The sequence below is a fragment of the Cygnus olor genome, chromosome 9 (assembly GCF_009769625.2).
Source record: "Cygnus olor isolate bCygOlo1 chromosome 9, bCygOlo1.pri.v2, whole genome shotgun sequence".
NCBI lineage: Eukaryota > Metazoa > Chordata > Aves > Anseriformes > Anatidae > Cygnus > Cygnus olor.
This window is the reverse complement of record NC_049177.1, coordinates 16,362,997-16,390,758: the sequence shown is the minus strand read 5'-3', so window position 1 is coordinate 16,390,758 and position 27,762 is coordinate 16,362,997. Positions and strand designations below refer to the sequence as shown.

The window sequence follows — 27,762 nt, the reverse complement described above, 5'->3', positions numbered from 1 at the left end:
CACTACACGCTTTTGTCCCAACATCAGTCATTGCCACGTTCAAGAGAAACAGGAATACAAGAAGTTTTCCCCTAACTGGGAGGCGAGGAAATATTTCTCCCGTTCTGTAGAAAGCTTGCGTGCACAGTCTGAGGTTGTAAACATTTATTGCTTAGCCCTGAAAATCAGTCGTTCTACGATGGAGGCAAAGACAGGTCACGGTAAGGGCTGCCAGTTATTTGCCTTTAGAACGTAGTCTGCTGTACAAGTGCCTTGCTGGGTCAAATCTCCATCTTAGGATCTAGTTTGGAGGCACTACTACATCACTGTGCTGTACACTCTGATACGCCACTGAAGAGTAATGAAATCCCTCAAAACAGGTGGAAAAAATAAAATAGGAATGTACAAAAATGAAACAGACTCTGCATTTTATTTCCAATAAAAATTTAGATCCTAGAGGGATACAGCATCTGTAAAATACAAGAACAAAATCACGTTAGACACCTTGTTACGGCACTGATTTTAAACAAGCTTCTCTTCAACTGCTATAACAGCAACTCCCCCATTTACACAAGAGGTACAGGAGTAAGAAAGCGTAACAGCTAGTTCAGTGACTGAAGTAGCACTTTGCTAGCACCCAGGCTCCCCCCACAGCTGTCAGCCCTCCTGCTCGCTGAGTGGAAGAGGCTTCATGTGTCTGGTTTCAGGATTTAACCACGCCGCTCCTACTGTGCTTTTTCTAAGGCACAGGAGAAAGAATCAACACCCCCACGATGCTTCTTTGGACAAAATCACCAGGAAGACAATCGCCCCTTAGTTAAAAACATTTGGGAGGTAGGAGAAAAAAATGATGCCACAGTTCCCTTGCCAGCGGGTAGGAACTAGGGCAGAAGAGTGCAAAAAGTACATATACAAGATGCAAGGAAAAGAAATCAAAATAACTTTACAAGGGGGCTGAAGAGGAGTCCAGGAACTTTAAGAGCCTTTCCAGGCAACCTGAACAAGCATACAAAACCCCTCACAACGCAACAAATCCTCTCGGCACAAGCAGCCAGCAATAAACCTCTCCTAGCTTCGCAAGGAATACACAACAGCAACAGAACAAAATGAGAGTTCAAGCTTTCCCTCACACTCCGGGGGATTAAAATGCACCCCGAAAGCTGCCAATGAATGCCTCGTTGCTGAAGTAGAACTACTCACCACTCGGATTCTGTGTCCAATGGCCTTGGCAGGGAGGTTGGAACGGAACTTGGCACGAACCATGCCGCTGTTCCCATGGGCACGGGTTACCTTCCCCCAGATCACTCGTGTCCTGTTGGGCTTGCCACCAGGGGTTACGGTGTTGCTGAGGAAACAGAAAAGCTTCTGAGCACACAAATTGCACCGTGCCTTCCAAATGGGTTAAGTGCTGCAGCTACTGGCTCGTCACAAGCTCCAAAGAACTGTTAACAAACCATAAAGCTTAATAGGGAAAACACTGACGTTAAGATCCAGCTGAGAACCCCTGAATTTCTATTCCGAAGAAAACACAATATCTTTTTCTAAGATTTCTCCAGAAACACCACAGGCATGAGCCTAAGGCACTGGGACAGGCCACAGCTACCTCAAGAAAAGCCACATGCCATCTGCAAGATGACGGCGGTCACGCAAACAGCCTGCTCAATTTTATTCGAGACAATTCTAAACTCCTGTATCTCAACAACTACGCTCAAAGGAAAAATAACGGGAAGGCAACAAGCGACCCCTCTAAAGACTTCCACCAACGCTAGCACAGCAGAAGTGCTCTGACATGGCCACGCAAAAGCCAGGGTAAACTCCTCCAGCCTTCACTAAGTATTCTGCCATTAAACATCCCAATAACTCACAGTGTTCAACACAAGTTCATCCCACCTCAATTTGCTCGATCAACTTCCCTTCAGTTTTTGCCAGGCCCAAGCAAAGGTTCCTTTTCTTCCCATTTGCTCTTTAATACATCATTTATAACACTGAATGATTCTTATACATTAATTTCATGATCTGAATGATAGACACACAGGTCAACTAATTAAAAAATAACAAAGGACTTCAAACTTAAGACCAAACAAGGAAACTGCTCTACACAATGCTGTATGGACATCGTTTGCAAGTTGAGCTCTTTCTTTTTTGTTCTATCTAAAGATATCTAAGTAGACTGCTCACACCCCAGCATTTGCAAAACCCGATACAGAAGTTGACAAATGTAGTGTAACAGTAGTAAGTGACTTACTTTTTCGCTTTGTATACATAGGCACACCTCTTGCCCAAGTAAAACTCTGTCTCCTGGCGAGCATAGACACCTTCAATTTTCAGAAGGGCGGTGTGCTCCCGCTGGTTTCGGAGGCCACGTTTGTAGCCAGCAAAAATGGCCTTGGACCACAACCTAAAGACATTGAAAATGTGCAAATTAACTCAGCTCAAAACATTAAAGGTAAAGCCAAGCAATATGTTGATTCAGAAAAAGTTATTTCCACACCAACAGAAATTTAGCTGAGGAAAAAACCACTTAGTTCTACAAATCACTGCAAATCTTTACATTCAGTGGACAGAGAAAAGCTAAGTAGCTCGGACAGTAGGTCTATGTATGAATACCACATACGCTGAGTTTCTTGTGCTGCAGTTAAGCATGAGCTGCTGCAGCAGAAAGTATTGGCAGCAACTCATTTGCAGCCTCAAACTGCAGTTTACGGGGACAGGCAAAAATAGAGCCTTAGAACTCAGTGCCTGTGTGCTGGAAGACTGACACAAGCTCAACAATTCTCCATGACAAAGACCTGTTTGTGCTACACGCTTAAAGCAATGGCATGTCTTGTTCCACAGAACATGACCGTGTCACAACTGTACACGGCAGCGATAATACAATGATATTAAGGTAAATTACCCACTTCTGCCTTCCACACAAATCAAACTCCAGATAAATATTAAAACAAAACACTGCGATTTAGTTTTAATCCCTCTGCTGTATGTGAACACAATCCTCCCTCTACCTATAAAAAAATACATCAGTGGCACAGTACCTCCATTAATCAATGGAACAGCATGATCAAGACCGGGACTACTCCAAGAAAACCATTATTAATAGTCAACACTTTATCGACAGCTGTAGGACAACACGAACAACTACAACCAGTTCAAGGCAAGGACTGCAGAACGTGCAAACCCAGTTATGGTCGTTTGACAGACACCAGGATACCCAGCAGGTGTACTGCGTAGAGAAACTGTCCTGGAAAATCAGAGCAGGCACAGAACACGGCTCACTGCCCACACCTTTAGCCAAACACTCACGAACACCCCGCTTTTAATAAAACCTGCCAAAATCACGCCGTAACCGCAGCTCGGGGCGGCTCACTCACCTCCCGCTCATGGTGTCCTCCTGCAGCCCTGGTCCCGGCAGGCCTAGAACAACACACACACGCCGTCAGCCTCCCCCGGCCGCCACCTCCGCCCCGCCGAGCGAGCGGGGCCCGCCGCAGCCTCCCGGGGCCGGCCCCTGCCTCATGGCGGGGGGACCCCTCCGCCGCCTCCCGGCACCGGCCGCTCCAGGCCTCAGGCGGCGGCCGGCACCATCCGCCGCGCATCGGCGCCATCCCGCCCGCTCCTTCTCCCGCACGGCGCCAGACAGAACGCCCCGGGGGCCCCGCGCCCGCCGGCAGCCCCATGGCGGGGGCAGCCCCTCCCGCCCCCGTCCCGGCGCCGCCGCGTCCCGGCTCACCCCTATGGCTGCGCACCAAGATGGCGGCGAAAGGGAGAACCCCGCGCGCTGCCTGCCGGGATACGCGCCTCGAAGGCCCCCGCCGGCGGGCGGCCCCAATAGCGCCTGAGTGGAAAAAAAAAAAATTAGAAGCGGTCCCAACAGAGCGCGGACATCGGCCCCGGCTCTCCGCGTGTCCGGCTTGGCTTCCCCTTTATTTCCTGGGGTAGGGATTAGCGGAGGGGCGTCGCCATCCCCGCCGTGCAGGCACTCCCGCGGGCAGCCCCGCAAGGCCCCCGGAGGCGAGCGGTTGCCATGGAGACGGGGCCGCGGGGCCCGGTGAGCGCCGGGCCTGGGCCGGGGCAGGGGGTGGGCTGGGGGGAGCGGGGGTTATATACATATAAGCGTGTGTAAACAGGGGGTTTTCTTAGAGAGAGAAAGCGATCGGAGTAGAGGAGGGATGGAGTATCATGGATTCTCTGAATTGTTCTGTTAGCTGCTTCTTTAAGGAAGAAATAAAGCAAAGTTCACTCACGTACCCGGTGAGGAGTATCAAAAGTGTACTGCGCTGGTCGGAGAGTGGGCACGGTCCCTGCCAAAACTCTGTTTTCCAGCAGCAGAGCTGTCACAGCCAGTAAATGCTCCCGTTAGTTCTCAATTCTTATCAGTACAGCCTCGGAGAGCAGGAGCTGAAAGCGTTTCTCTGCAGTCAGAATGAAACCTGCTTTGCATCTCCTAGCCAACGCCAAGGCTATTTAAATTTTCCAAGGTTTCTTTTCCAATTTGCTTCAAATGAGCAATTTTTGTCCTAACAGTTGTAGTGGCAGGCAGTTTTGTAAGGTCACAACTATTTTGCTTGCCTAAGAGACGTTCTTTGGTAAAAGCTCGGATATTCCTGATTTAAGGCCCAGCTGCTGCCACTGTGGAGATACAGGATCTCTTTTTGCCAACACGTTTGCAAAACCGAGCTGACAGAGATGTGCCATTCTCAGCTTCCTCATTGGAATTTGTTAGTATATTCTTAAATAACTAAAAGAAATGCTGCAAAAAAAAAAAAATGCTGCCTTTGAAGCCATTTTAGCTTGTCAGGCAGCAAGATGGGAGAAATGTGCATCCACGAATCTCACACAGCAGAGGGAGTTCCAATCCCCAAAGGGACAGTAGGCCAGACCTTTTATACAGTTGTTTTAAAAATTATTTCTTGATATGTTTTTCTTTCCCTTTAGATCAGCAGAGAAAGAATGTCAGCCTTCCTCTTGGGGGAAGCTGAATCCCTCACATACCTCTTTTTTTTTTATTAATAGAGCTTAGTGAAGGAGTTCAGCAAAGCACGGTGATTAAGGTCAATGTCAATATCAGGATGGTCTGCGGGCACTGCGTTAATACTAAAATCCAGTGAGAGCACCTCGCTGCTTGTAGCATTTCTAAATGCCCCAGACAGTGGTTTCCTTCTCACTTCCAAGTCAACATAAGCCCAGGCAGAGCTTACTGGTTTGGCACATGCATCTGCTGAGTGAGTATGCGGCTGTTAGAGCAGCTGTAAGAGGAGCTATATAGGAGGAACAAACCAGCAAGCTTTAGAGAAACATTTCTGCTGTGAGTTTTCTTAACACACATTCATATTTTGATTTAATTCTCTGCTGGACAGAAGTTGTTCATGCAACAGGGGAAAAGCATTGCATCCTCCTTTACTTCCAGATAAGTCACTTTTTCCTGTGAGAGCTGCAAGCGTTATTTCTACTTTGAAGAATGCTGTCACAATCATCTGTGAAAGCTCTCTCACAACAATGCTTTTTTCTCCATATTTTTAGCGTTAAGACTCCACATGAAGTAGATTATTCGCATGTTATTCAACCTCAAAATATAGATAATAGATTTCTTAAAAAGATAGAAATGTATGAGAAATTTAAAAAAAACATTTTATTAGTGCCTGTTAGCTGGAAACAAATACATAAAATCTACACTTTTATTTTGTTCTAACTGTTATGGTACTAACAGACATCTCATAGACCTTAACTAAAAAGTGACCATATATTCCACTCCAGTGAAATTAATTTCATGCTGTAGTTGTAAATTACTATATTTTCTTCAACAGAAAAAACAAAGGAAGACAAATGGTAACAGTTTCTGAGATCTTATAGTAAATATGCCTATTTTTTAAACACTTGTAAAGTTGCTTATGAAAAATCACTGATTTCCAGTGATCCAGGGCATGCATGCATCCAAACCTTTTTGATTTTTAGTAGAATATAGACATGTTTTATCCCGTTAGTCAGGTTAGCAGGCATTGCCCGATGCATTTCCATGGTTTGCTTACAGGTTGGGCTGTAATATTCTGCAGACCTAGCATGTGTTTATGCAAGGCTTTTACAGATGGCACCAACCCAGCCGCAGGTACGGCAGCCAAATGAAAATGTTGTTGGTAGATGTTGATGCTTCCGTTGCAATGACATGCAGGATCTCAGCCATCTCAGGCTCCCACCGTGCTAGGTGCTCTACCAGAAATACCTGTTTTAGGAGCATAGGGTTTGGAGGGATCGTCTAATGGCTTACCAAAACTCATTAAAAGCCTCGGAGAATTTCTCTGTTTTGCATGCAGATGTTTTCTTGTGCATTTTTCTAAATGAACCAATCCCGCTTGGTTAAATAGTGAATTTCCACCATGCTCTCTAGATGCACTTTCACAATATTCCATCTGCCTTGCTTGCAGATGGAATATTGTGAATGCAGAAGGGATGCAGATCTGTTTCACATTTGAAAAGCAATTAAAATAAAACAAACGAAATCGAACACAGAATATTAAAGATTGTTTGCTTAGTCCAGATATTGATTCTGGTTTGACTTTCAAAGTCTTGAGGCGGTAACGATTCCTCCTGAGGAGTTTGGGATCATAAAAATGATAAGGCTACACAGTAATAATGAAGAGTGATTAGAGCAGGAAGGTTCACCAACTGAGACTTTATAAGAGGTGTGGATTTTTTTTTCCTTTTACAAAGGCACCTTCGTTCAGTTGTTTCCCAAAGTACGAAGTCCAGCACGAAGCACTTCTCCCCCTCAAACTGAGCGGTGCGGCCACCTCACCCAATTTGTGCGGTCCATGTTCATTCCCTTCTCATCTTGTCTACCCAGATCTGCTGTAGGAGGGACCAGGACCTGCTTTGTTCTGTGAAAGCTAAACATTCCTTGAATGCAGCCATTAGCAGAGCACAGCTCCTCTTATAAACAGTGTTTGAAAGACTATAAACAAAGCTAGGGAAGTGTATAAAAGGCTGCAAATAAGGCTATTTCAGGTCTACCTTAGTTTATACTACCCTTACTAACACTATAGGGTGATTCTCATTGGCATCTCTTGTCTTTGTTCCTCTTAGCAAGAACACAGAGACTAAAGAAATGGAAAAATTCACTCGGCTGGAAGCTCTGCTGTTTACTGCTGTGCTGGAGAATTGCATTGATCAGCTCTTAATCCTTGGATATATCATGCCGGTTTCATGCGAGGGCAAGACAGACATCAACTGTGTACGTGCCTCTTGTTCTCTCTCTTTAAAAAGTACCTCTAATTTTTCTCTTTGTTTTTTATGTCTTCTATCAGTACTCTTTAAAAATCAGCTCAGTTATTTTTTCTGCAAAGTGCTCCATGACCCCTCGGTGAAGAAACAATAAAAACGCACATACGACGTTTTAATATTTATGCTGCAGCATCACTGAGAAGCCTTTGTCAAGACTGTACAAAGAACCCCACTGATCCAAGATGAGGTTCCTGGGCTTATAGTTCTAACATCTCAGTGGTTAGATGGCAAGCAAAGGATTAGTGAACAAGAAGTAAAACATATCTAGGGGCTTATATAGATACACAGCCGTTTTAAAAATACAGAAGAATAGGAACTTTGAAAGTACCCCAAACAAGAGTAATTCTGTTACTCTAAGTGCGTATACTACTGCTCCTCTAGTCCTCTCAGACAATGAATTAAGAAAGATTCCACTTCAAAATGTACTAGTAACTACCCATTCTTAATGACCATTATTAATTAGTTGATTTCTAATAGGCATCATAGTTAAGTGGGTTTGGGCAGAGGCGTGAAGAAGGAAAAGAAGCCGTAATGCTCAGGCAGAGGTTTGTTGCAGGGGAGGAAAGTGTTTTGATACGTCTGGTAGCTGATAGAGTGCGTGACAGACATAAGGAATAAGATGGGACTGTCCTGAGGGGTAAGTGGCTCCAAGTTCTGTTCTCATATTTTAAGTGATATAGCAGGCTGTTCTCGAGTTAAGCAAGTTTGAAACTTTTTAAAGAGGAAATAAGAAAAACAAAATCGTGTGACCTGGATGGAAATAAAAACTGGTATCTAAGTTTACAGATCTAATGGTATTCACTGTCTGATGTACCAATTAAGGATGCAAGAGAAAGGTAAATCAATATTTAGTTTTGTATGTTTCCTTTCCATACTAGCTTCTTTTCAAAAATTCCATCATAAAGCAGCAGAAGCTGCTGTTACAGTGAATTTCAGGGCATGAACAATGCTTACCCTGTGCAATAGAGGGCACTCCTCCCCTTACAAGAGTACGGTGAGCCAGTCTCGCCTGTTTCCAGAGGATGCTTCTCCCTCACGGATCTGGCTGTGAAACCTCTGATGTGCCAGCAGCAGGAACACACAGACAGAGCATATCTCAAGGATGGCAGGAGTTGTTCTCCTTCAGCCAAACAAACTGAGGTTCATAGACATCCTTAAGGTACATTTGAATTATAGTGAAAATGCCTTCGTTTTTCTCTCCAAGCACAGAGGCTCATTTTTACCAAGTGATTTCTTAAAACACAATTTTCCCATAGATTGTAAACCTCAGTTGTATTGCTAAAGATTCCAGAACAAATCGAGGAGGAAACAATTTGGAAACAAGACGATGACCTAAGGGAAGCTACTTGCCAAATCTAGTACTCTTTAATTCACTATTTCTCCCTGTTCTCAGTTTCCATTTGTCTGTTATCACTGTATTTGTAGAAGACCTGCATTTGCAAAGCACCTTGCGTGCTACTGGAGCTCTGTCAGTCAAACAGATCAGTGACATTTTCACAGATTGACATTTCATAGATTGACAGTCTAAATTTCAGTTGATGACATTTTTGAGAGGGTTAGTCACGGTGTTGGTCCGGCACCTCACTGATTTTCTACATCAGGAACTTTGTGAATTGCTTTATGTAGTGCATACCCCAGAAGGCAGCCTTTCTATTTGCTGACTTTGGAGCAAGACTAGCAAAAGATAAACAGGTAGGAGAATACACTGATGGCACCACATGCAGTTTACAAACTCCTTGCTCTTCCGTAGTTATTTGGTAATTATCAGTGCTTAATTCCCTGTTGTTTACAGGCAACCCAGTTATAGCCTGTCTTGAACTTTCCCAGACATTATAAACATCTATCAGAGCATTCATAAAATCTACATCGTATTAAAAGTTTGTTTGCCTAATATAGCTATTTCTGAAATACAGCCTTCACCGAGAACTATTTTAAACCTTTTTTTTTTTCCTAATTAACTGCGTAATTTTCGTTGCTCTGTATATACTTTGCATGGCATTCATTTAATGTAAATTTAACTGTCCAAAAATTAAGCGTGTAGCCAGCTAGGCTCCTTCTGTAGTCAGTGGCGAGTCAGGCACTTCCAGAGGCTGGTTCATCCCCTCATGAGATGTAGGCGTATTCAGGACGAAGCAGCTCTTTGCAGTGCCCTGCACGCTGCCCCCACTGACTGCAGCAGGATCACAGGACGTTATCGGAGCCTTGCTGGACCAGGAGCTGCTTGGAATTACTGCTGGCACGCACCACGGCTGCTCTGACCGCTTGTTTTCACTCTGCCCTTGGTGCTGTGTTGGCACAAACGTTTTTGCGGCTGTGACGTGATCTGGACTGAGAACTGGTGCTGCTAAAAATATTCTTTTTTCCCTTTTTCGCTGGAAAATGTTTCAGCTCAGTGAGTTCTCTTTTCCATTTCACCAAGCAGCCAGAGTGGACAGTAGGCAGCTCTGGACTAGGATGGGGCTGGAAGTGACTGCATTATTTGGCTTCAATGGTACTGCTATAAACTGTGGTGCTTAGCCACAGGCTAAGATGACATGCAAACCCCTGAGATGTCTGGAGGTGAGCAAGAAAATTTTTAATGCCCCAGTGTATACACCTGCATTCTTACCATAGTACATTAAACAGGGAAATTCCTAGAAGCAAGGCCTCAGTTGATTTTATAGTGTGCTTTTGCTTTTTCAGGGCTTTTTTTGCTTGTAAAATTGAACATGGCTGCAAGATACCTTCCCACAGAAGACTGATGTTAGTATTTTGAATTTCCTCTTTGAATTCACGTTATACTTCTTCTGCTGTCACTCTCACAAGAAATAGCTGATGTCTATCATTTATTTCCATGTATCTCAGCTCTTGTTCTAACAAAAATATTGTAGGCAAAGGTCCTGGAGACAGGAAAGGGGAAATGGCTAAGAAGGAGAGAAGGCTGAGGGGAAGCAGACTAACAAGCTTCCCATACATAAGAGCTGCTGCAAAGAAGGAAGGAATATTTTTTTCTCTGAGGTTTAACTGCAGGCGAGGACTTTCAGAAAAATCTTCCTTACAGTAAAGACAGTTGTGACATGCTGACTGGAGACTGTGCAGTCTCCATTGCTGGAGGTCTTTAAAAACATCTCAGACAAATGTCTACTTAGTATATCTGCATTCCCATTTATTATTAATTTTTGCTCCTCTCACATAAATTTGCAGGGGGTTTATTTCTACTGCCCGATGTGCAAGCAGGTCTCTTGTACTCCCTTTTAGATTGAGAGCCAGGAAATGCAAGAAATCAGAGACAACAAGAAGGAGCTGGACACTGACCATCAAGAGCTTATGTCTGCAAGGCAAGGGGGTGGGGAAACAGTTACCTCCAAGCCTCTGAAAAGCACTGAACGCAGGCAGCAGCTGGGAAGTTCTGAGGATCTGAAAAGAGCCCATCATCTTTCCAACAAGGCCATGAAACACAGTGCTCTGCCTGCAGATACTCTCAGAAAAATTCAGGCTGACAGGTGAGTGAAGCACAGATATAACGGCTGTGGGGGATGCTCAGGGCTTTGAAGTTCTCAGTCCCTCTCGAAAGTAAAAACACAGGGTTCCCACTCTCCCACTTATAAATTACTCTTGTATACGTTTTCTTCCTGGCAGGCAGTATGCAAGTGATGTAATTACTGCAACTATGAAGGAGATGCAGGAATCAGGAACATTTAACAGCCTAATAGAAGCTAATGGGAGAGAGAATGCAAAGAAGAGCAAGTTTCATGACATCCTCATCAGGTCAGAGTTGACTTCAGTATTTTTCTGCTTAACTGCTCAGAGCCAAAGCCCATTCACCCTCAGTAGATGCTATAAAAGGGAAGTAAACAAAAACAAACAAAACCCCTAAACCAAGATATGGAAAGGATGACGCTTTTTCAGCTTAAATTATCCTGACTACTTTACAAATTGCACTTCTTTCCCGTTGAGAGAGAAATAACTGACGGTACTGATATTAATCAGACTGGGGAATCGCCTGAGCTTGGACCACAGTGGACACCGTGTCTGCATTAATGCAAATGCTGCTCCATAATCAATTAAAACATAATGTGATGTAGGAGTTCCCTGATCTTTAACTCCTTGTCCCCAAAGGAAGCCAGAGACGCAAATAATCTGCTCAAGCCAGGGTCAGCAACATACAGCCTTTAGGTTAGCTGATGCCCAGGAGGATCTGCTTTGACCCATATGCTAATATGCTCCCTTCTCCCCACTGACAGCAAGGGGCTAGCACAGATGGCAGCAGAGGCAATTGTCTTTCAAGTACAAAACCCACCTCTTCCACTGTCTAAACCCAAGGGATTTATTGTTTATCCATGGAAGGGACAGAAAGCAAAAATGAAAGCAGCAATTGCTTGTGGAATCACTATTCAATACTGGCAAGTGGAAAGGGGCAGACAAATCATCATAGGAAAGGACATAATCATTTTATTCCAGTCTATCAACCATATCTAATCACTGCGTTACCTGATCTACTGTACATTCTTTTCATGGAATGCACTTGATCTGTATTTCAACATACTGTAACTTCCCTGGTTTTGTGTCAATATACCGGTCTGAAAGCAGTCTGCAGCAAGGCTGGAACTCCTAATCAGGAGCTGCAGTTTATCACAGTCACCCAGCTAAGGACTCTGAAAATGAAATGCGCGTTTGACTGTAAGGTTGGGAGAGGGTACAAAGCCTCAGGCAGCAATTCTTGTTACTGGCTTTAGATCAAATGATAGGCATAAAAGCTTAGAAAAGCACTCACGGTGAAATAAGATAGTCATGAAACCTAGAATATCACTGCATCCATTTTGTTTTAAACAGGTAAATACCTCTGTAGGTTTTGATCTGGTTCCCCAGGATTTTGGTTCGTTCTACCTCTCATTCCCATCCCCCTTGCTCAGTCTATGCATCTTTTCTTTACGGATTTACTTACCAAGTCACTAGCTTTGGTGAGGAGCCTCTGCTTCTGACTTGCAGATGTGCTGCCTCCTCAAGACTCGGAGTGAAGAAATGAATGCCTTTTCTGCTACCCAGCCACAGAAAGTGGCTTATCTGCTGCTCTGAAGAAGCAGGGCAAGCTTTTGTGTATGCTTGTTTTAGTTCAGCTGTTACAAACTCGCTGAAGAGCAGGTTAAGTGGGGCAGTATTCAGCTAGGTGCACCGATGTATCAGGAGATAGGAAATTCCCTGTCTAGGTATAAAACTCCTGTCTTTCTTGATGTGTTCAAGCGATTGTATTTTCCCATTTTCTTTCAGGGAGGAGGAAGGAAAGAAGGAGATAAAATCTCTCCAGAAACAGCTGCAAGATGTCAAGAAAGAAACTGAAATGGAACTTCAGGTGAGGTTACTTAACAGTGGGCATCACACCAAGGGGAAGTCTACTAGCAGAGATCCTGGAAATGCGTAAGGTACACTGGGAAGTGTAGCAAGATGAAAAGAACACTAGAAAAAAAATGTGGGCATAACAGAGAGGAGAAAGAAGAGAAGTCATTGAAGGAAATGGAAAGTTAGCAAGTTAGGAAAAAGAAACAAGGAAGAGTAGTTGTGGAAAGTGAAGAAGAAATGACGAATGAAGGGTTTTTGTTTTTGTTTTTGTTTTTCCTTACAGAATTGAACAGAACATCTAAAAGATGTAAAGGTCAGACCCAGGACTGAAAAGGGAAGCCGTATACTTCAATATATCTTACTCCCACTGGAAGTGGGGTGGGAGCCTATTTCTAGGCCCTATGGGACAACCCCAAATCCCTTGATATCTGCGTGGCACTTAAATGAAATAAGCTGAATAGTTTGTTAGGCTCACAACACCACATTTTGTCCGTTTGTTTCTGCGCAATGTCCTGTCTCACTCAGCTTCTGATGGCTCCTGGGAAGCTCCTTTTCTCCCACTCCCCAAGCTCACGAATATGATGATGTGGTTTGCCTTCTGTGTAGTGCGCAGTCAGGCTTGGCATTTCTGTGTCCTGCCTTGCACCTCTCCTTGCAGTCATAGGAAGGTGTGTAGCTCCCATGCTGAGAAGGTGACCTTCTCTGTGTTCTTTTAATACCTTATGCTAATTGGGTTCTTGCATTTTGCCTCATCAAGTGGGACCTGCACTCATTTGGGATTTTGTTTTTATGTTTCCAGCCTAAAAATCCTTTTCTGGGTTTCCTTATAGTTTCAGCTTTGATAACAAATCAAAGACAAGACTACTTTCAAGTACTGCTTTCCTCCTGTGCCAAACATAATGGTGTCTCACTCTGTCTCCCGAGGGAGAATAATTTCTTTTTGCTTCGTATGGGATTTTCCCATCGGCAGTTTTACAGACACTTGCATGATTTGTCAGCTTGCCAACTAATTAGAAGCAAAAATACAGCTTGCTGATTTTGGAGCACTTTGAACAATAATAATACGCTGTCCTGTAGACAAAAGCCTGCATGGCTGTCTCCAGTCCAGTGGATGAGAAAACAAAAGCAAGCAAATCTAATCATGGAACCAGAAAAACACGGTCATTGATTCACACATGTTGCTTGCGTGTTTGTATTTTCAGTCTTGCTAGTTCTTAATGAGATGCTAATTACGGCTGTTATTAGCCTGCTCTGCTCATTTTTCTTTCTAGTAGAACACAAGTCAAATGCTAAATGTTCTCACATTTTGTTTTCTTTCCTTTTGGAAAACACTGGTGTCTCAAAAGGAGCTGAGACGATCAGTCTGTTTTTATTCCAGACTGCTTTATTATGATGTTCCTCCGTAAAGGAACACCACCGATACCTGTAGTTTGGCTGCAGTTCTGTTTGCTGCTACAGTGTTCATTTCCTAGCTTGCAGAAAAATCCTCACTTTCTCAGGTTTCCTGGACAAGTGATGGCTATCATACAGATTTTGAAACAGGTTAATATTGTATAAGATGATATAGTTTACATAGTTTAACGAAAAAATTAGGAAACGTAAACTTTTAAATTCCTGCATTGCTATTCTCACAGAGAATTTTTATGACCTTTGTGGGTTTTTTTTAGTAAATTCATGCCATACATGTGTGCAAGTTATGGTGTAATTTTATAACAAACAGTTATATTTCAGGCTACATAACTAGACAGAAAAACAAGATGTCGCCTCATGGTGCCAGTGAAAACAGGTCCATAATTTTTATTCTCTCGTGGCTCTCATAAGACACCCAGCTCCAGTATGAGTGTGCCGCTCAGTAGTGCTTTTAGCAGTGATTAAAATCTGTCATGGTTCTCTCCTTATCCTCCCTCAGGAAGACAAATCCATCAATTAAGTGTTCAGGGGGAATATCTTAAATGCATATACCCCTAAACCGGTGCATGTTTATGCTGGAGAAATGTACCGGCCGACTGTAGTGGAAGGCACGAGGTTTGTGGTGGTCCTGGGCTACTTCATCCCACTGCTGGAACAGCCCCCAAGGCCGCTCAGCAGGAGCCAGAGCTGGTGCAGTAGATCCAAACTTGGTGCCAAGGGGACAGGGTCTTTGACAAGGGTGCCACTGCCAACAAGTCTGCTCCTTCTGCCAGCAAACTGCCCCTCAGACGAGGCACAACACTTGCTGGTACTGCGGTGAGCTAGCGGAGGGCTGCAGAAGTCCTTATGCCAGGAGAATGGGTGCCCCTCCAGTCCTGCTGTCCTTTCGGCTGAAGCGTTCCTCGCAGGGGGGTGTGCAGCACGGGGGTGTTCTGGCGGCTAGGACAGAGATGTGTGGTTTCAGGGGATGCGAGTCCAGACTGCGGCAGGTGTGTAGATCTAAGCGTATCTCCAGGCTTTGCAGGCTGAGCTATCGCAGCTGCCAGTGGAAAGACTTGAGCTCATCCACACTCGGCGTGGAAGCAAGGAGGCAGGCAGCGGGGCGCTCTGCAGGCTCACTAACTGCCCGCACACAGCACAGCACCCCCTCCGTTGCTCCCTCCAAATGCTCACCAAATGGTGGGCACCGGGTGTGCTGCTGGCAGCAGGGAGTTTACCCGAAGGCCGTAGGAATCACACAGACTCTTTGCTCCTGGTTGTTATTTCTGTAACCAGCTGTATTTCAAGTGACTGTAAATGCTAATTGCTGTGGAAGAACTGAGAGATGCAGGGGGCACTTGCAAGACAGATAAATCAACGTAAATGAAAACACATGAGCGTGCATACCCTTTCCAGCTAGAGTGCAGCTGCTTTTGCTGCCAAACAGCATCTGTGGGGCAGAATCCTATGGCACCGGATAACAGCAGCAGACAGGCCTCTGAGCTGATGTCTGCGAGCTGAGAGATCAGAGGAAAAAAAAAAAAAAAGCTTGTTTACCTGCTAGCAGAGAAGACTGGCTCTTAACAAGTATTTCCTGGGTTTTGATCTCGGTCTCTGCCAGTTTGGGGATAGTTTTGGATGCATGATGTATGAATTTGCATCTTTGGTTTGGCAGATTCAAGCTGAAGTCATCCCAAATAAGCGGCCCAGAGGTTTACTGCATTAACCGTGAAAGCACGCGGTGTCCTGGCCGAGCCCTTTGCTAGGATAAACCAGAATGAATAAATATTAACTCATTTTCCCAGTGCCTGCCTCTGAACTTCAGGGATGAGCACGGTCCGCAGATGGCGCCCACGGGTTGTTGTGGGTGGCAGCAGCAGTCACAACCCGCGATGTAACACCAAAAATGCCCCGGCTCTGCAGCTCCAGGCCCACCAGCGGGGCTGCAGTAGCTGCCCACATGCCTGCAGCCGACTTTCCCTCTCCAAGTGAGTGCATTACTGTAAACCGCCAGCGGGGTTTTGCATTTCACTTCCCGTCTGCTTCGGGTTGTGTAACCAAGCCCCCAGACTCCCCACTTCTAACAGAGCTGTTTTACACCACCAAATCCAAACCACAAACATGCCATGCAGCAAAGAAAACAAACAGAGCAGGCGGGCCCCCCATCCCAGCCGAGGCCTGGGGCTCTGAAATCAAATGCACTTTTTCCTCTATCAAAATATGAAATAAAAAAAACCAAAATAACGTGGTGTTCATGCTCTGGTTCATGCTCTGCCCCACCTCTCCGAATAGTTTGTAACCTAGGCTGAACCCTTCTTTTCTGGCCTGTTTCCAGATCCTTAGCAGATAGCAGCAAGACCCTGACTGCAGCCGCGCTTGGTTTTGCCGAGCCTCAGCGCCACAAAACGTTGGTGTTTTTCATTAGCATCTCCCCGCTCTGTCTGCCAGCCCCTCGATTTAGACATGCTTCCACCACAACACAGCAGGACAACCTCAGGATAAAGTGGTGTAGTCACCTCCCGTGTCTACCGACTAGGAACACAACCACTCCCAATGCCTACCAAAATTTCACATCAAGGAGAATAAAAGCCATTACCAGAAACCTTAATGGGGCATAAATAGGTCGTGTCTGTAGCTGTCTGCAGTCATATGATGATACGGCTGTACAAAAAATATCTGATCTTGGAAACCTTCACAAATTTTTGAATGCATGACTTTTAAAACCACAAAACTGCACCAGCCAAGGCCCTAATTGTCCTGAGCCTTATAAATATACTTTACTCTTCCTAGCTATGTCCGACAAGGGGTGCAGAGGGAAGGATTTTCCTTTTAACTGTTCCAAACTCTTCTTATAAGGAAACCTTTCCAAATGAGTCATGCCGCGAAGGCTTTTAAACACAGCACTATTGAGCTTCTTCCTGTGGCATTTTTCCATGTTTGCACAGCTAAGGAATGCAAGGGTGCTTCAGAGACAAGATACGTGGGCTTCAAACCATTTAAATGCCAACACTTCGGGATTTCATCTTCAGCTGCAAGGTTTGGCTGATGAATGTCAAGCCCGTCACAGCATGGCAGGAGAGCAAAGAGAGAGGCTGTAATGGAGCAACTGGGAGCCAGCCCAGAGGCATTACTGTTGGTCTTGCATAATTACACAGGAGACTTTGATGACCTTTTTAACTCGCAATGCAGTCTAGAGTTTTTCATTTTACGGGAGGTTCTTCCAAGTTCCAACCCTTGATTAATGAACTTTTATCTGTTATTCAAATAAAATCATTAAAAAGGAGTAAAGAAGCTAACAATTCCAAATCAAGCAAACGCACTTTGCTTCCTGAGCACACACAAAAAGCTGGACAAATGGGGCACGTTGGCTTGGGGGTAAATGTCCTGGAGACAGAACACCCTCAGGAAAGCTCAGCTCCACTGTGAAACAAGGTGTGGGGAGAGGCTGGGAGCTCATGGCCAGCTTTTCCTTGGCACTCCTTACTTACCCTGGGTGTATGCTTTTATTAACAAAGTGGGCAGCATTTTCTTGATAAGATTTCAGGAAAGAACTGTTTAAACATACGAGTGAGTCAAGATTAGATTTTCACCTGTTCATAGCGCTGTATTTTTACAGTTGCTGTATAACAAGGAAAAAAAAAACAACAAACACCAACAAACCAAACCAAACCAAACCAAACACCAGCAATAAATCCAAGGAATAGAGCATACTTTAGGAAATCAGACTTGGGCGTATGTGAGGCCGAGGTGTTATCCTCTTGTTACAGATGCCCGCTCACTGAGACAGCCTAATCCAAGTAGTTAGCAAAGCCTAACTTCAGCAGTTGAAATTATTGGACTATTTTCACGCTTATAATAAGCATGTCTGAATCTCTTCCTGAACCAAAGGCCAGAAGGCCTGGTTTCTTGTCCCACTCTGTTCACCACTCCGCCTTCTCCAGGGGTTATCACTCCTCACGGATGGGTTTATTGCCTTCCGTATGGGTTATAAATCAAACTTCCATTTGAAGCACAGTTTAAAATGGGTCAACAGTCAGGGAAAGTGTGAAGCCTACAGCCTTTGATTCTTTTGCATTTATCTGGGAATGGAGAGACTAAGAAACAGAGAGCTGATTTTAGTCTCCAGGCTTGCTTTTTTGCTTATTCTGTCTCCCCCCCTAGAACCGAGATAATATGATTGTCTACCTCAAAGATGAGTTCCAAGAGATGAAAGCCAAAACAGACGTGGAGAAACGCTACATAAAAAAAAGCACAGACCTCCAGGTCCACCAAACCCAGAAGAAGTGCAGCAATGCAGAGAATGGACTGAACAGGGAAATTGAGGTAAGCTCTTCCCCGCAGCCCTTACTGAAAAGTATCTGCAGCTTGTGAGGAAAATGTCAGCTCAGCAGGTTGTCTGTAGGACAGAAGGACTCAGCACTGTGCTGGGAACAATCCTTGTCTTAGAAGGATCTTCTCCTAGGACTCTAGCAATGCCTCTGCTTGTCTGGTGCCCCATTTTTACACCACATTATCTTTTTTTTCTCTAAAATGATAAACATCCCCATCCCTTGGAATTGCAGCTGAAGTGTGGTGAGCTGCACAAGCAGCATTTTTTCAGATCTGTAGGGGAGGGATGTACAATGAGCTTTTTATTGAAAAAGCCAAAGAAAGAAAGAAAGAAAGAAAAGAAAGAAAAGAAGAAAGAAAGAAAAGAAAGAAAAGAAGAAAGAAAAAAAGAAAGAAAAAAAAGAAAATAAGGCCAGTGTTTGGCCTCAGCACAGAGAGGTAGCTGTCTTGGGGGCTCTCTTTCCTAGAGAAATGCATGATCAGAGGACTTAGATGATGACAGGAGGTTGTCTGCCAGCAGAACCATCATGGGGATGCAAAGCTTTCTGGATCAGACCTCAAACAAGGCTAAGGACTTTACTTATTTGGTTCCTTTAAAAGTGATTTCAAGTCAAATGGATTTATTTTAAGTATTTTTCCGCCTATTCATTTTAAGGTTGAAAGTTCATGCTCCACTTGCATATAGTTACAATGCTATTTAGCAATTTAAGCAGCTTAAACTCTTAGCATTGCCCACAGCATGTTATGCTGGTAGAGCTGTTAGGTAGCCACAGGGTGAACTACTGCCTCGGTCAGTTTTGGCACTGGGAAAAAGGCAAAAATGCGTGTGGACTGCACAGAGAGCTCCCACGTGCTTGTGCACCAGCTGGGCTCTGAGCAGCAAAGGTACACACATATATGCAGTAACATCGGCTCACATGTTCTGTTGCATCAATCTCAGGACTTGAAGAGGAAAACTGATGAGGAGATTCGAGTCCACATGGAGATTGAAAATTTCCTCAGGCAGTACTATAAGGTACGTTTGGCTTTTTATGTTAATACCTAAAATATCAACCAATAAATATTACATCATTGATTAGTGTCTAAAGAAAACCAGTTATTGCTCCATCACGATTGTTGCTGTTTGAATTACTGCTTCCCTTCAAGTCGGAATTAAGCTGGCTCCCCCTGATTTGTGATTTGCTGGCTTGCACACATTTTCTTAAAATTAGAGTTCATACGATTGGGATTGTTTATCCCATTGTTAGAGATTTTCCCTCCCTCAGATAGCTGTATTCAGTTAATAGAGATTTTGGGTAGACCTTTGGCAGTAGCTGGGAATTCCAGCAACGCAGCGAAGAGTGCTCGTGCGCTAAGTTAGGGCAACAGATCACACACCCAAGTGTTGCAGAGGGTGAAAGAAATGACAGAAACTGCTACATTAAATATGTCCTTTCTTAATCTGAGGAAGAATCGGGGTTGGGTAAGTGCTAACTCATGATTATTGTACCCGATCTGAGCAGCTAACAACCATGAATGTCCTTGTGCTGCTGATCCAAAGGTTCAGAGCTTTTCTGTCATCAATGGCAGTGCTCATAACAGTAAATAACATTGGTAAATGTCTCATAAATGTCTCATATATGACTGGCAGAAAACCTGTACTGCTGCAGGGTACCTAGCATCACTGCCAGGGTGAAATTTAAGAAAAGAGAATCACATTTTTAACATACGACTGCAAAAAAGTGCTGTATCTTCAGAGCAATTAAAACGTGAGCTCCCTATCGCAGGACCATAGTCTGATCAATGTTTCAGAGTGAGAGGACTTCCTAAGTACATCCTAAGCCTCTCTGTACTCAGCCAGCAGCTGGTGGCTTTACGGTGGCCCACAGAGAAGAGGATGACCATGCCCTCCATTTCCCTCGTGTGTCCAGCTGTGATGTTGTAATGAGATTGATGCTTTTCCTCAGATTATTTTTCCATGCAAGCAGTCGTGGCTGTTGCTATGGAGAAGTCACTCCTGAATGGGAGGAAGTCATCTGGCATGATGTTTCAGAAACACCTGCCCTCCTATTACTGAGTGAGACAAAGCCAAGTTCACAACGTGAAAAAGTGTGACCTGCTGACCCATGGGACCTTACTCCTGGTGCACTGAGTTTAATCCAGAAAGCGGCTAGGGAGTGATGCAGAGGATAAAAGCTTTCTCACTGTGAAACTGTGTTTCCTAAACTCCCCTTCCTACCCGCACACACAAAGAATGGCTTCTGGTTGTCATTTACTGCACCAGGATTGTGCACAAAACTAACTCCCAGTGCTTCTCCATTCTTCACGCACCTCTGCAAGGCCAACCCAGTCTCTTTTCATGTCCAGGCCAGTGCTGGGGCTTCCATGGTGACCCCCAGGAAGGGTACCCCCTGTATGCTCTTTGTACCATGCTGAGCACCTCTCTGTCCCCATGCAGAAGGTGGAAGAGAAGCTGGAATACTGGGTGGACAAGTATGAATGTGACACAGACGCTAAAGACAAAGAACTTGAAGCCCTAAAAGAATCAAAGGCAAACAACTTGGAAATGCTGCAGAGATTTGCCAGTGAGGTAAGGCAGCAGCAGCAGCTCAGCGCTCAGCCATGCAAAACCGCGTCCTGGCTTTTTCCTACTGTCATTCAGATAAGGAACGAGGACCATGGGGAAAAAAACATCAGTAATCTAGAGGTGTAGGATGGGGTTATGAGCACTGGTCCTGGGAAGGCATGACATCATTTGTGACATCAAGGAAGGATGATGATGTTTTCCCTAAACTATTCTCAAATACCAGCAAGTAATTAGAAAACTATTGACAGCTTTTGTGAGGGGCAAAGGCACTGCCCCGTCCCATCAGTATGCCTCACCGTAGTTTGCTGCCTTAGTCTGAACAAGCTTGCTTCTTCTAGCAATGTATGGGTATGACAAACTGAGCCTGAATAAAGCAGTTCCTTCCCTTCCTGGAGATGCGTGTTCACAGCTGCACAGTGCTCTGTTATCAGGAGACTGACTCCAGTTAAAGTCATTCCTACCCCACACCCGTTTCTTGGTTAACGGCTGGGCTTTGATCACAGGCACACAGGCACATCAGAGCAGGCAGCACAGGGCAAAATGAAGTATCTGGTAAAAAGGGTGCTAGAAGGAATTCACTTGTAATCATTCCTTATTGTCACTGGGCCTGAGATGCTGGGCTTGAGTTAGACATTTCCCTGCTTGTGGGCTCATTTTTCACTCTGTATACTGTCAGCTCGGTGTCCAAAGCGTTTCCATTCATCATCTGCTGCCTAGCCTGGGGGAGCACGGGTCCTTCCTACTGACATCTGTTGCCTGAGACACCATCAGACAGCCATTTTACAGCACAGGATCAGGGGGTTAATTATACCCAGGCCATGAGCGGTTTCACTTTGGCAGCAGCTCTCAGTGCCTTTAGGAGTGGTGGTGGTAATGAGCAACATTTGCCATCTGGATTCAGGAAAAGATCAAATAAAGGAGGTGGGGGAGGAAGGTCCAGGCTTACACATTACCCTTGGGCTGCCATGGAGCAGAGACATCCCTGGATGTTTTTTTTATGTGGCTGCTGAACTGCCCCCGTGCTACCTTGCAGTGCCAGACGTTTGAGGAAACCATCATTGCTGATCGGGCAGAAAAGGAGGCTAAAAGAAGACAACTAGAGCGGGATGCCCTGGAACTGAAGAGCATCCTGAAGGTAAAGGCGAGCAAAACTGAGGCAGTGCTGCTCCATCAGCAGTTAGGAGTTAATTATTTGCACCACAGGCTGTGTTCAGGCAGAAAATGGCCTGAGAAAGTTGGCTGGTACAGGGTGGCACAAGCAAGGGACAGACTAAGGCTGTCCCCTTCTACTGGGGCAGACACACAGCCATCAGCTAGCTGCAGAATGTTTAAGAAGGGAACAAAAGGGGAAAAGCCAGCCTCTCGAATGATTTGGGGCTGTGCCCATCACACCAGCCCCACTGCATGGGTGACACAAGAAGGGAGAGTCACGGGGCTGTTCCCCTACTCCTCTTCTTGCCACGAGCAAGGGATGCCCTCAGCTTATACATGGATGCCTTCAGTGTAATCAGCAGAGGCCCAGCTGCTGCTGCATGGGCCAGGGCTTTCCCTCTGCAGCTGGGAAGCACAGGAGAGACGCTCTGTCCATTTTACTGTACCCGGATTTCCCCTGCAACCGATTTCCCCTAAGACCTCTCTCTCCTACTTCCAGCTGCAGGCCTGGTGGAGAGGTACAATGGTCCGCAGAAACCTTGGCCCCTACCAGAACCTCAGGAAGAGTCGAGAGAAGCAGCTGTTGAAGCAGACAAACAAAAAGGATAAACCTGGAGCAAAGAAAAAGAAACGCTAAGTAAGAAACCCAGCCACAGATGCGCTCCGGGGCTGCTGCTGGGCAGGGCACTGCTCTCTGTGTGTCCATCAGGACAAAATAAACCACGTAATAGACCTTGGGCTATTCTGGAGAACGTAGTTCGTGACACACAGTTAAGGTGAAGCTCCAGTGACTTGAAGCTGTCTTTGTACAGCAGAGACACTGCTTCCCCAGTAGCAGCTTTATGGAAACATTAAAACTAGCGGGATGTAATGCTATGAACAGCTCAGTGACTCACCAGATGAGGTGCTCTGCACGGAGAACCTCCTTTGCAGCCCCCCACAGCACTGGCCATGGAAGCGATGGTGTTTGCTGTGGCTCCGGCGGCTCTGAGCGAGGCAGGGAAGCCATCACCCACATGTGGGCTCAAGCCGTGCTCTCCCCGGTGTCGGTGCCAGCATTAGGTCGGCCAGGGGAAAACTGCTGACGCTTTGCAGTGTAAACACGAGGGCAGGCGAAGCATGCAGGTTTCCATTCCCACAGCCCTGCAAAGTGCCAGCACAAAGACAGAATAGCTCTCCATGCCCTCCTGCAGAGGGAAGCAACAATGGAAAAAGACAGCTGGCCGCACTGCCCAGAGGAGCTGCTCTGTCACAGCCGTACCCACCACCGACTGCGACCTCCGTGCAGGGATGTCAGGCAGTGGGCAGGGAACAAAGCTGGTGGGGAGCAAAGTTCTGGGTTTTTTTTTGGCCCTTTCTCCTGACACCACTGTCACTCGCCTACAGGTTTGTGCACAAAGCAAAACTAGTCCTGTGGCTGAGCCGGCTGCTTTCTGACACTCCCGCACAGGGAAGAGAGCTCAAACCATACAAACTCATCCCCATCTGTGCTTTTTGTGACCAGCCTGTGCTGGCCCCATCCGAACATCCTTGTGTCCAGGTTGAACTGTGCCAAAAGCTCTAAAGTTCAAGCAGGATTACTGAAATCACGAGCAAAGAGCCTTTGGCTCAGAACCCTGTCTGAAGGGAAGGAAAGGGGCTGGTGCCTGACTATCAGGCTGAGCTGGTTATCAAGGGAGTGCTGAAACTGCAGACACTACACAAACTCGAGTTAGAAATATTGGCATTGCTACTGGGGGCACTGCTGGTTAAACCACAACGCGTTCCCATTCCAACACGTACCAAATCTGTGCAAACGCTCACTTGCTTTCCACGGTCCCCACGGGGCGGCAAGAACAGGGGTTACTCCAGTCCCGAGCTGGCAGGAGCAAGCTAAGACTGGGCTTACATCACACATCTGTACCACAGCTCCTTCTTGCAGGGGGCACTGCAGAGCAATCAGGGCAGGTATGTCCCTAATTCTAAATCTCCTTTCTTACGCTTATGTCTTTGCTTGCTTTTCAGCAGAGAGCAAAATATAATGGAATTCGTACAAGTCCTCCTCAGCCTCTGCCTGGCTCCCTGGCAAGCCCCCGCTCCAAGCAGGGTAACACAGCACTTACATCAAGTGCCCCAGAGCTGCAGTGGACAAACCAGGAGCGAGTTACACACTGCACTGGATCATGAAATAATTCAAAATTTCAATTTCAGTACCTAATATCTTGAAGAGAAAACAAGCAACTCCCCCCAGCCACAAATTGCTTGGGCACAGCAAAGCACGCTTCCAAACTTAGCAAGCTGCAAACCCTTGTGTAATAGGGAAGGGGTACTCCTTCTTTCAAAAATAATTTAACAAAAAATTATATCAAAGCAACAGGGGAACTGGCTTTGCTGTTCTGCTAAAGTAGGAGGTACCAAAATCCCTGGAGTCCCAAGGCGAGCATCCTGGCTGCCAGGTGACACTGCCCTGTAGACAGGGGCAGAGGCTTTTATCCTGACCTAACCCGTGTCAGCTTACCCCTTCCAGGTGAGAACAGCACCCTCCTGCCTGCAGACTCTGCTCGTGCTGCCATCCATCCAGCTCCTCCAGGCCTTCTCCGCTGCATCGGCCGCTCTCAGAGCCACCGCCCTCTGTATGAGCCTCACCTTGCCGGGCTGGAAATCAGAGCGGGCTGCTGCTGCTTGGCTGTCCAGCTGCTGAATACAGCTGAGCACCCCGGTGACTGGAGCAGGGAGCACCATCCCACAACCCGGCAGTTTTGAGGGACTTTGCCAGGGTTGGCACATTTTTTCCAGCTGCGGAGAGACAGGATCACAGCACACACCCGAGGTGTTTTCTGCAGGAAATCCCAGCGATCAGGAGCCCTTTGGATGGACTGGTTTTCCAGGGAGGTGAATGGAGGAGAAAGAAAGGCAGGAGACAGAAGCTAGGGGAGAAATGAAACCTGGAGAGAACTGGGCAGCCCTGAGGAAGGCAGGAAGGGAGCTGAAGAGGAGTGAATATTTTGGCTAACAGGAACAAACCTTTCAGACACAGGGAGGGGATAGGCATGAAGCACAGGGACACATTTTACAGACTGAACCGAGGCAGGACAAAATCAAGCAGAAGATGAGAACTGCAAAGAGCACCAAGACTGGCAGCAAACGGCCCAGGCCTTGCAGGTACAGTTTACTGCTTGGTTTGAGAAGGTTTAAAAACAAACAAAAACACAACGGGGGGGAAAGGGGGGAAGAAGGGGTAGAAGGAGGGAGTAGCAAAGGACTCTGAACAAAACTGTTGCTACTCAGCATCTAGGAAGGGCTGAAAGCATCTCCAAGAAAGTTTCTGGTGTGGCTACACAATGCGTGTAAAAATGCTGGATGTTTTCTATCCTGGTTAACAATGAAAGCTAAAGAAAAAGCAGGTCCATTAACTGCCAACTTGATGATGTGGAGGGTGAATACGCACACCTGGCACACAGGATGTGACATTCATTCATACAACAGAACATCAGGAAAACATACTGTAGTTCATGTAAGTCTTAAAACTTTATTTCAAATTACCCATGGTTTTCTTTTATATTATTAATGTGCTAGAAGTTCACACTACTGGCAGAATACAGGCAATTTAAAATAAAGTGTACAATATTCAAACATATTTATTCTTAACAGACTTAGAAATTATGGAATGTATTTACAGACATACAGCATGGGATGAAGCTTTAAAATCCTTTACTCTATTAATTACACGTTTACACTGTTTTCAGAAATAACAAAATTAGATTGCTTTGTAAAACATCACAATATTTATACAAAAGAATTTTTTAATGTCCAAATTCACCGTAAAAGCCCTGTTTCTAAAACATTTTTTCAAAGGACCTCTTATAGCTATAAAAGGATAAAAATACCATTTGCTGTTGTGTCACTACCAAGAACAACAGAGGAGTTCTCGGTGCTGTAAAAAATTCTCTCTGATCTATTTTAAACAGGCCACCAAAGCTCCCCCCCTTCACAAGGGGGAAGAATCAAATCCCAGTTGCTTTGACCTGATCGTTTCAATGCCATCAGGGACTCCTGAGTGCCAGTGCCACTTGATTTCAAGTCTGTGACGCTGCTGAGCCTCAAATGCTGCTCAGTGCTCGACACCGTTTGAGGGAGGATGGTGGAACAATGGGGTCAGTATACGGATACTGGCAAGCACGAAACACTCAGCTGGATTCCTCCCACATCCTCCAACACAAATGCCCCAGAAAGGAAAAAACAATTGCCTCTTTAACACAAAATAGAATTTTATACAGTTTCTTTAAAATATTCTTTTCACTGGACACAACAAAAATTGCACATAAATACACTAAAAAAAATCTCCCAACCTATTTTGTAAAAATGAAACTGCAGGTTTTTTTTTTTTTTTTTTTTTGTATAATACATTAAATAAGCCCTACAATGAAACTTCAGGTCTGGATTTTTGTCCTAAACATCTGGTCAACATTTAGTGTTTGCCGGCATGAAAACACAAGACTATAAGGGTTAAACTAACATGACCAAATACATCTGAAACCGGCAGAGCGAACTGCTGCTTCTAACAACGTAAGTGATACTCGGACATACATACAACTATCCCCGTCATGCAAACACTGCTTTTCACATGAATTCAGCTGCTGTGTGCATGCACTTACTGCCTGTATATGTGAGTGATTGTTTTAACCAGACAATAAAAAGTGGCTGTTTCTTGCAGTTCAGACTCAACTCCCCACCCCATTAATTCCTAAAACCTACTATTAATGAAATGTCAAGCTTCCACCAACCTGAATACTGTTAAGTTTTATTTTCTCTAAGTGCTGGAAGCTGGACTGAAGCAAACAACGCACCCTCTCACAATCCCCTGACGGGAACAGTTGTCTTCAAACAGGACCATTTAAATAACCTATGAAGGGTGCGCTGTTAAAATGTAACGTGCCTCCATACGATACAAATGACCTGATGTTGAAAACTAAGATGAATGCAGTGTCCCCCTCTTTCAAACTACTTGAGAGACGAAGACACAAGAAACATTTGTGGGCTGTGCTGCTTGCTGTGAGCGGCACGATCATCCGCACAACAAACTACAGCAGAGACTTCTGACACTTACGTAACCGTTCACGAATCACCAACAGGCCTTGCAAGTGGAATTAGGGGAAACACAAGAGCTACGTGAGGAGGAAAGCAGGTCTGCATGGGACTGCTCTCTTCTCTACACGTTGCAAGTTATTGGCATTTGCATTTCTTGCAGAGCTCGGGGCAACACGCTAGTTAGCATGAAAAGGTTTTTTTTTTCAGCTGTGCAGTTTGAAATACCCTTCACACGTGCTTAACTTGCACCATGATCAGCCAATGCCAGTAAGAAGCAACTGGAGTCATTGTGTGAACCAGGGATACAACACTCACCATGAGTCCTGAAAGCAAACATGAAGCAAAACGGTGGAAAGAAACTGCAAATCTAAAGGGGAAAAATCCAGCTAACGTTCTTTGTCAGTGTTCCTATGGCAGGTTTACTTCAGCAAAACTGGCTTTTAGCTAGCCACTTCCCAGTTCTTCTCCTTCCTCTGTCCCCATGCAATCCTCTCGGTGTATTCTGCTTCAGATGTACCTCCAATGCCTGATGTTGGTCCCAGACCCCATACAACACGGTAGTAGCACGCTGTTCTGGCATGCTTTAAATGGGTCAGGAACCAGCAAAAGAACTGCATAGGTGGAGAACTGGATTTTACAAGGTCGTTTTTTGGGGGAAAAAATGTGTTGTGACTGATCTGGTCAAGCTTGGC

At 45.3% G+C, this 27,762-nt stretch overlaps 2 protein-coding genes and 1 long non-coding RNA gene across 4 annotated transcripts; 1 reads left to right on the top strand and 2 right to left on the bottom strand.

Annotated features, from left to right (window-relative positions):
- Positions 1–390: 390 nt before the first annotated feature.
- RPL35A (ribosomal protein L35a) lies at positions 391–3,821 on the bottom strand. Its single transcript, XM_040567832.1, has 5 exons — positions 3,707–3,821; positions 3,348–3,390; positions 2,225–2,377; positions 1,180–1,324; positions 391–449 (listed from the first exon to the last, which is right to left on the bottom strand). Exons 2-5 carry the CDS (start codon positions 3,356–3,358, stop codon positions 426–428), a joined length of 333 nt encoding a protein of 110 aa, XP_040423766.1. The 5' UTR covers positions 3,359–3,390; positions 3,707–3,821; the 3' UTR covers positions 391–425.
- An 84-nt stretch (positions 3,822–3,905) lies between these two features.
- Positions 3,906–26,477, top strand: IQCG (IQ motif containing G). Of its 2 annotated transcripts, XM_040567827.1 has the most exons (10): positions 3,906–4,024; positions 7,054–7,201; positions 10,489–10,733; positions 10,870–10,998; positions 12,499–12,580; positions 18,118–18,279; positions 19,226–19,300; positions 20,723–20,854; positions 21,885–21,986; positions 22,503–26,477. In XM_040567827.1, exons 2-10 carry the CDS (start codon positions 7,076–7,078, stop codon positions 22,638–22,640), a joined length of 1,191 nt encoding a protein of 396 aa, XP_040423761.1. In that variant the 5' UTR covers positions 3,906–4,024; positions 7,054–7,075; the 3' UTR covers positions 22,641–26,477. The 2 variants fall into 2 exon arrangements, with proteins under 2 accessions (XP_040423761.1, XP_040423763.1); XM_040567829.1 differs by lacking the exons at positions 3,906–4,024; positions 7,054–7,201 and adding an exon at positions 9,465–9,810 and having other exon boundaries at positions 22,503–22,735.
- Positions 14,339–18,101, bottom strand: LOC121075029. The gene is made up of 2 exons (XR_005822687.1): positions 16,553–18,101; positions 14,339–15,718 (listed from the first exon to the last, which is right to left on the bottom strand). It is a non-coding gene; the product is annotated as an uncharacterized LOC121075029 (long non-coding RNA).
- Positions 26,478–27,762: the final 1,285 nt, after the last annotated feature.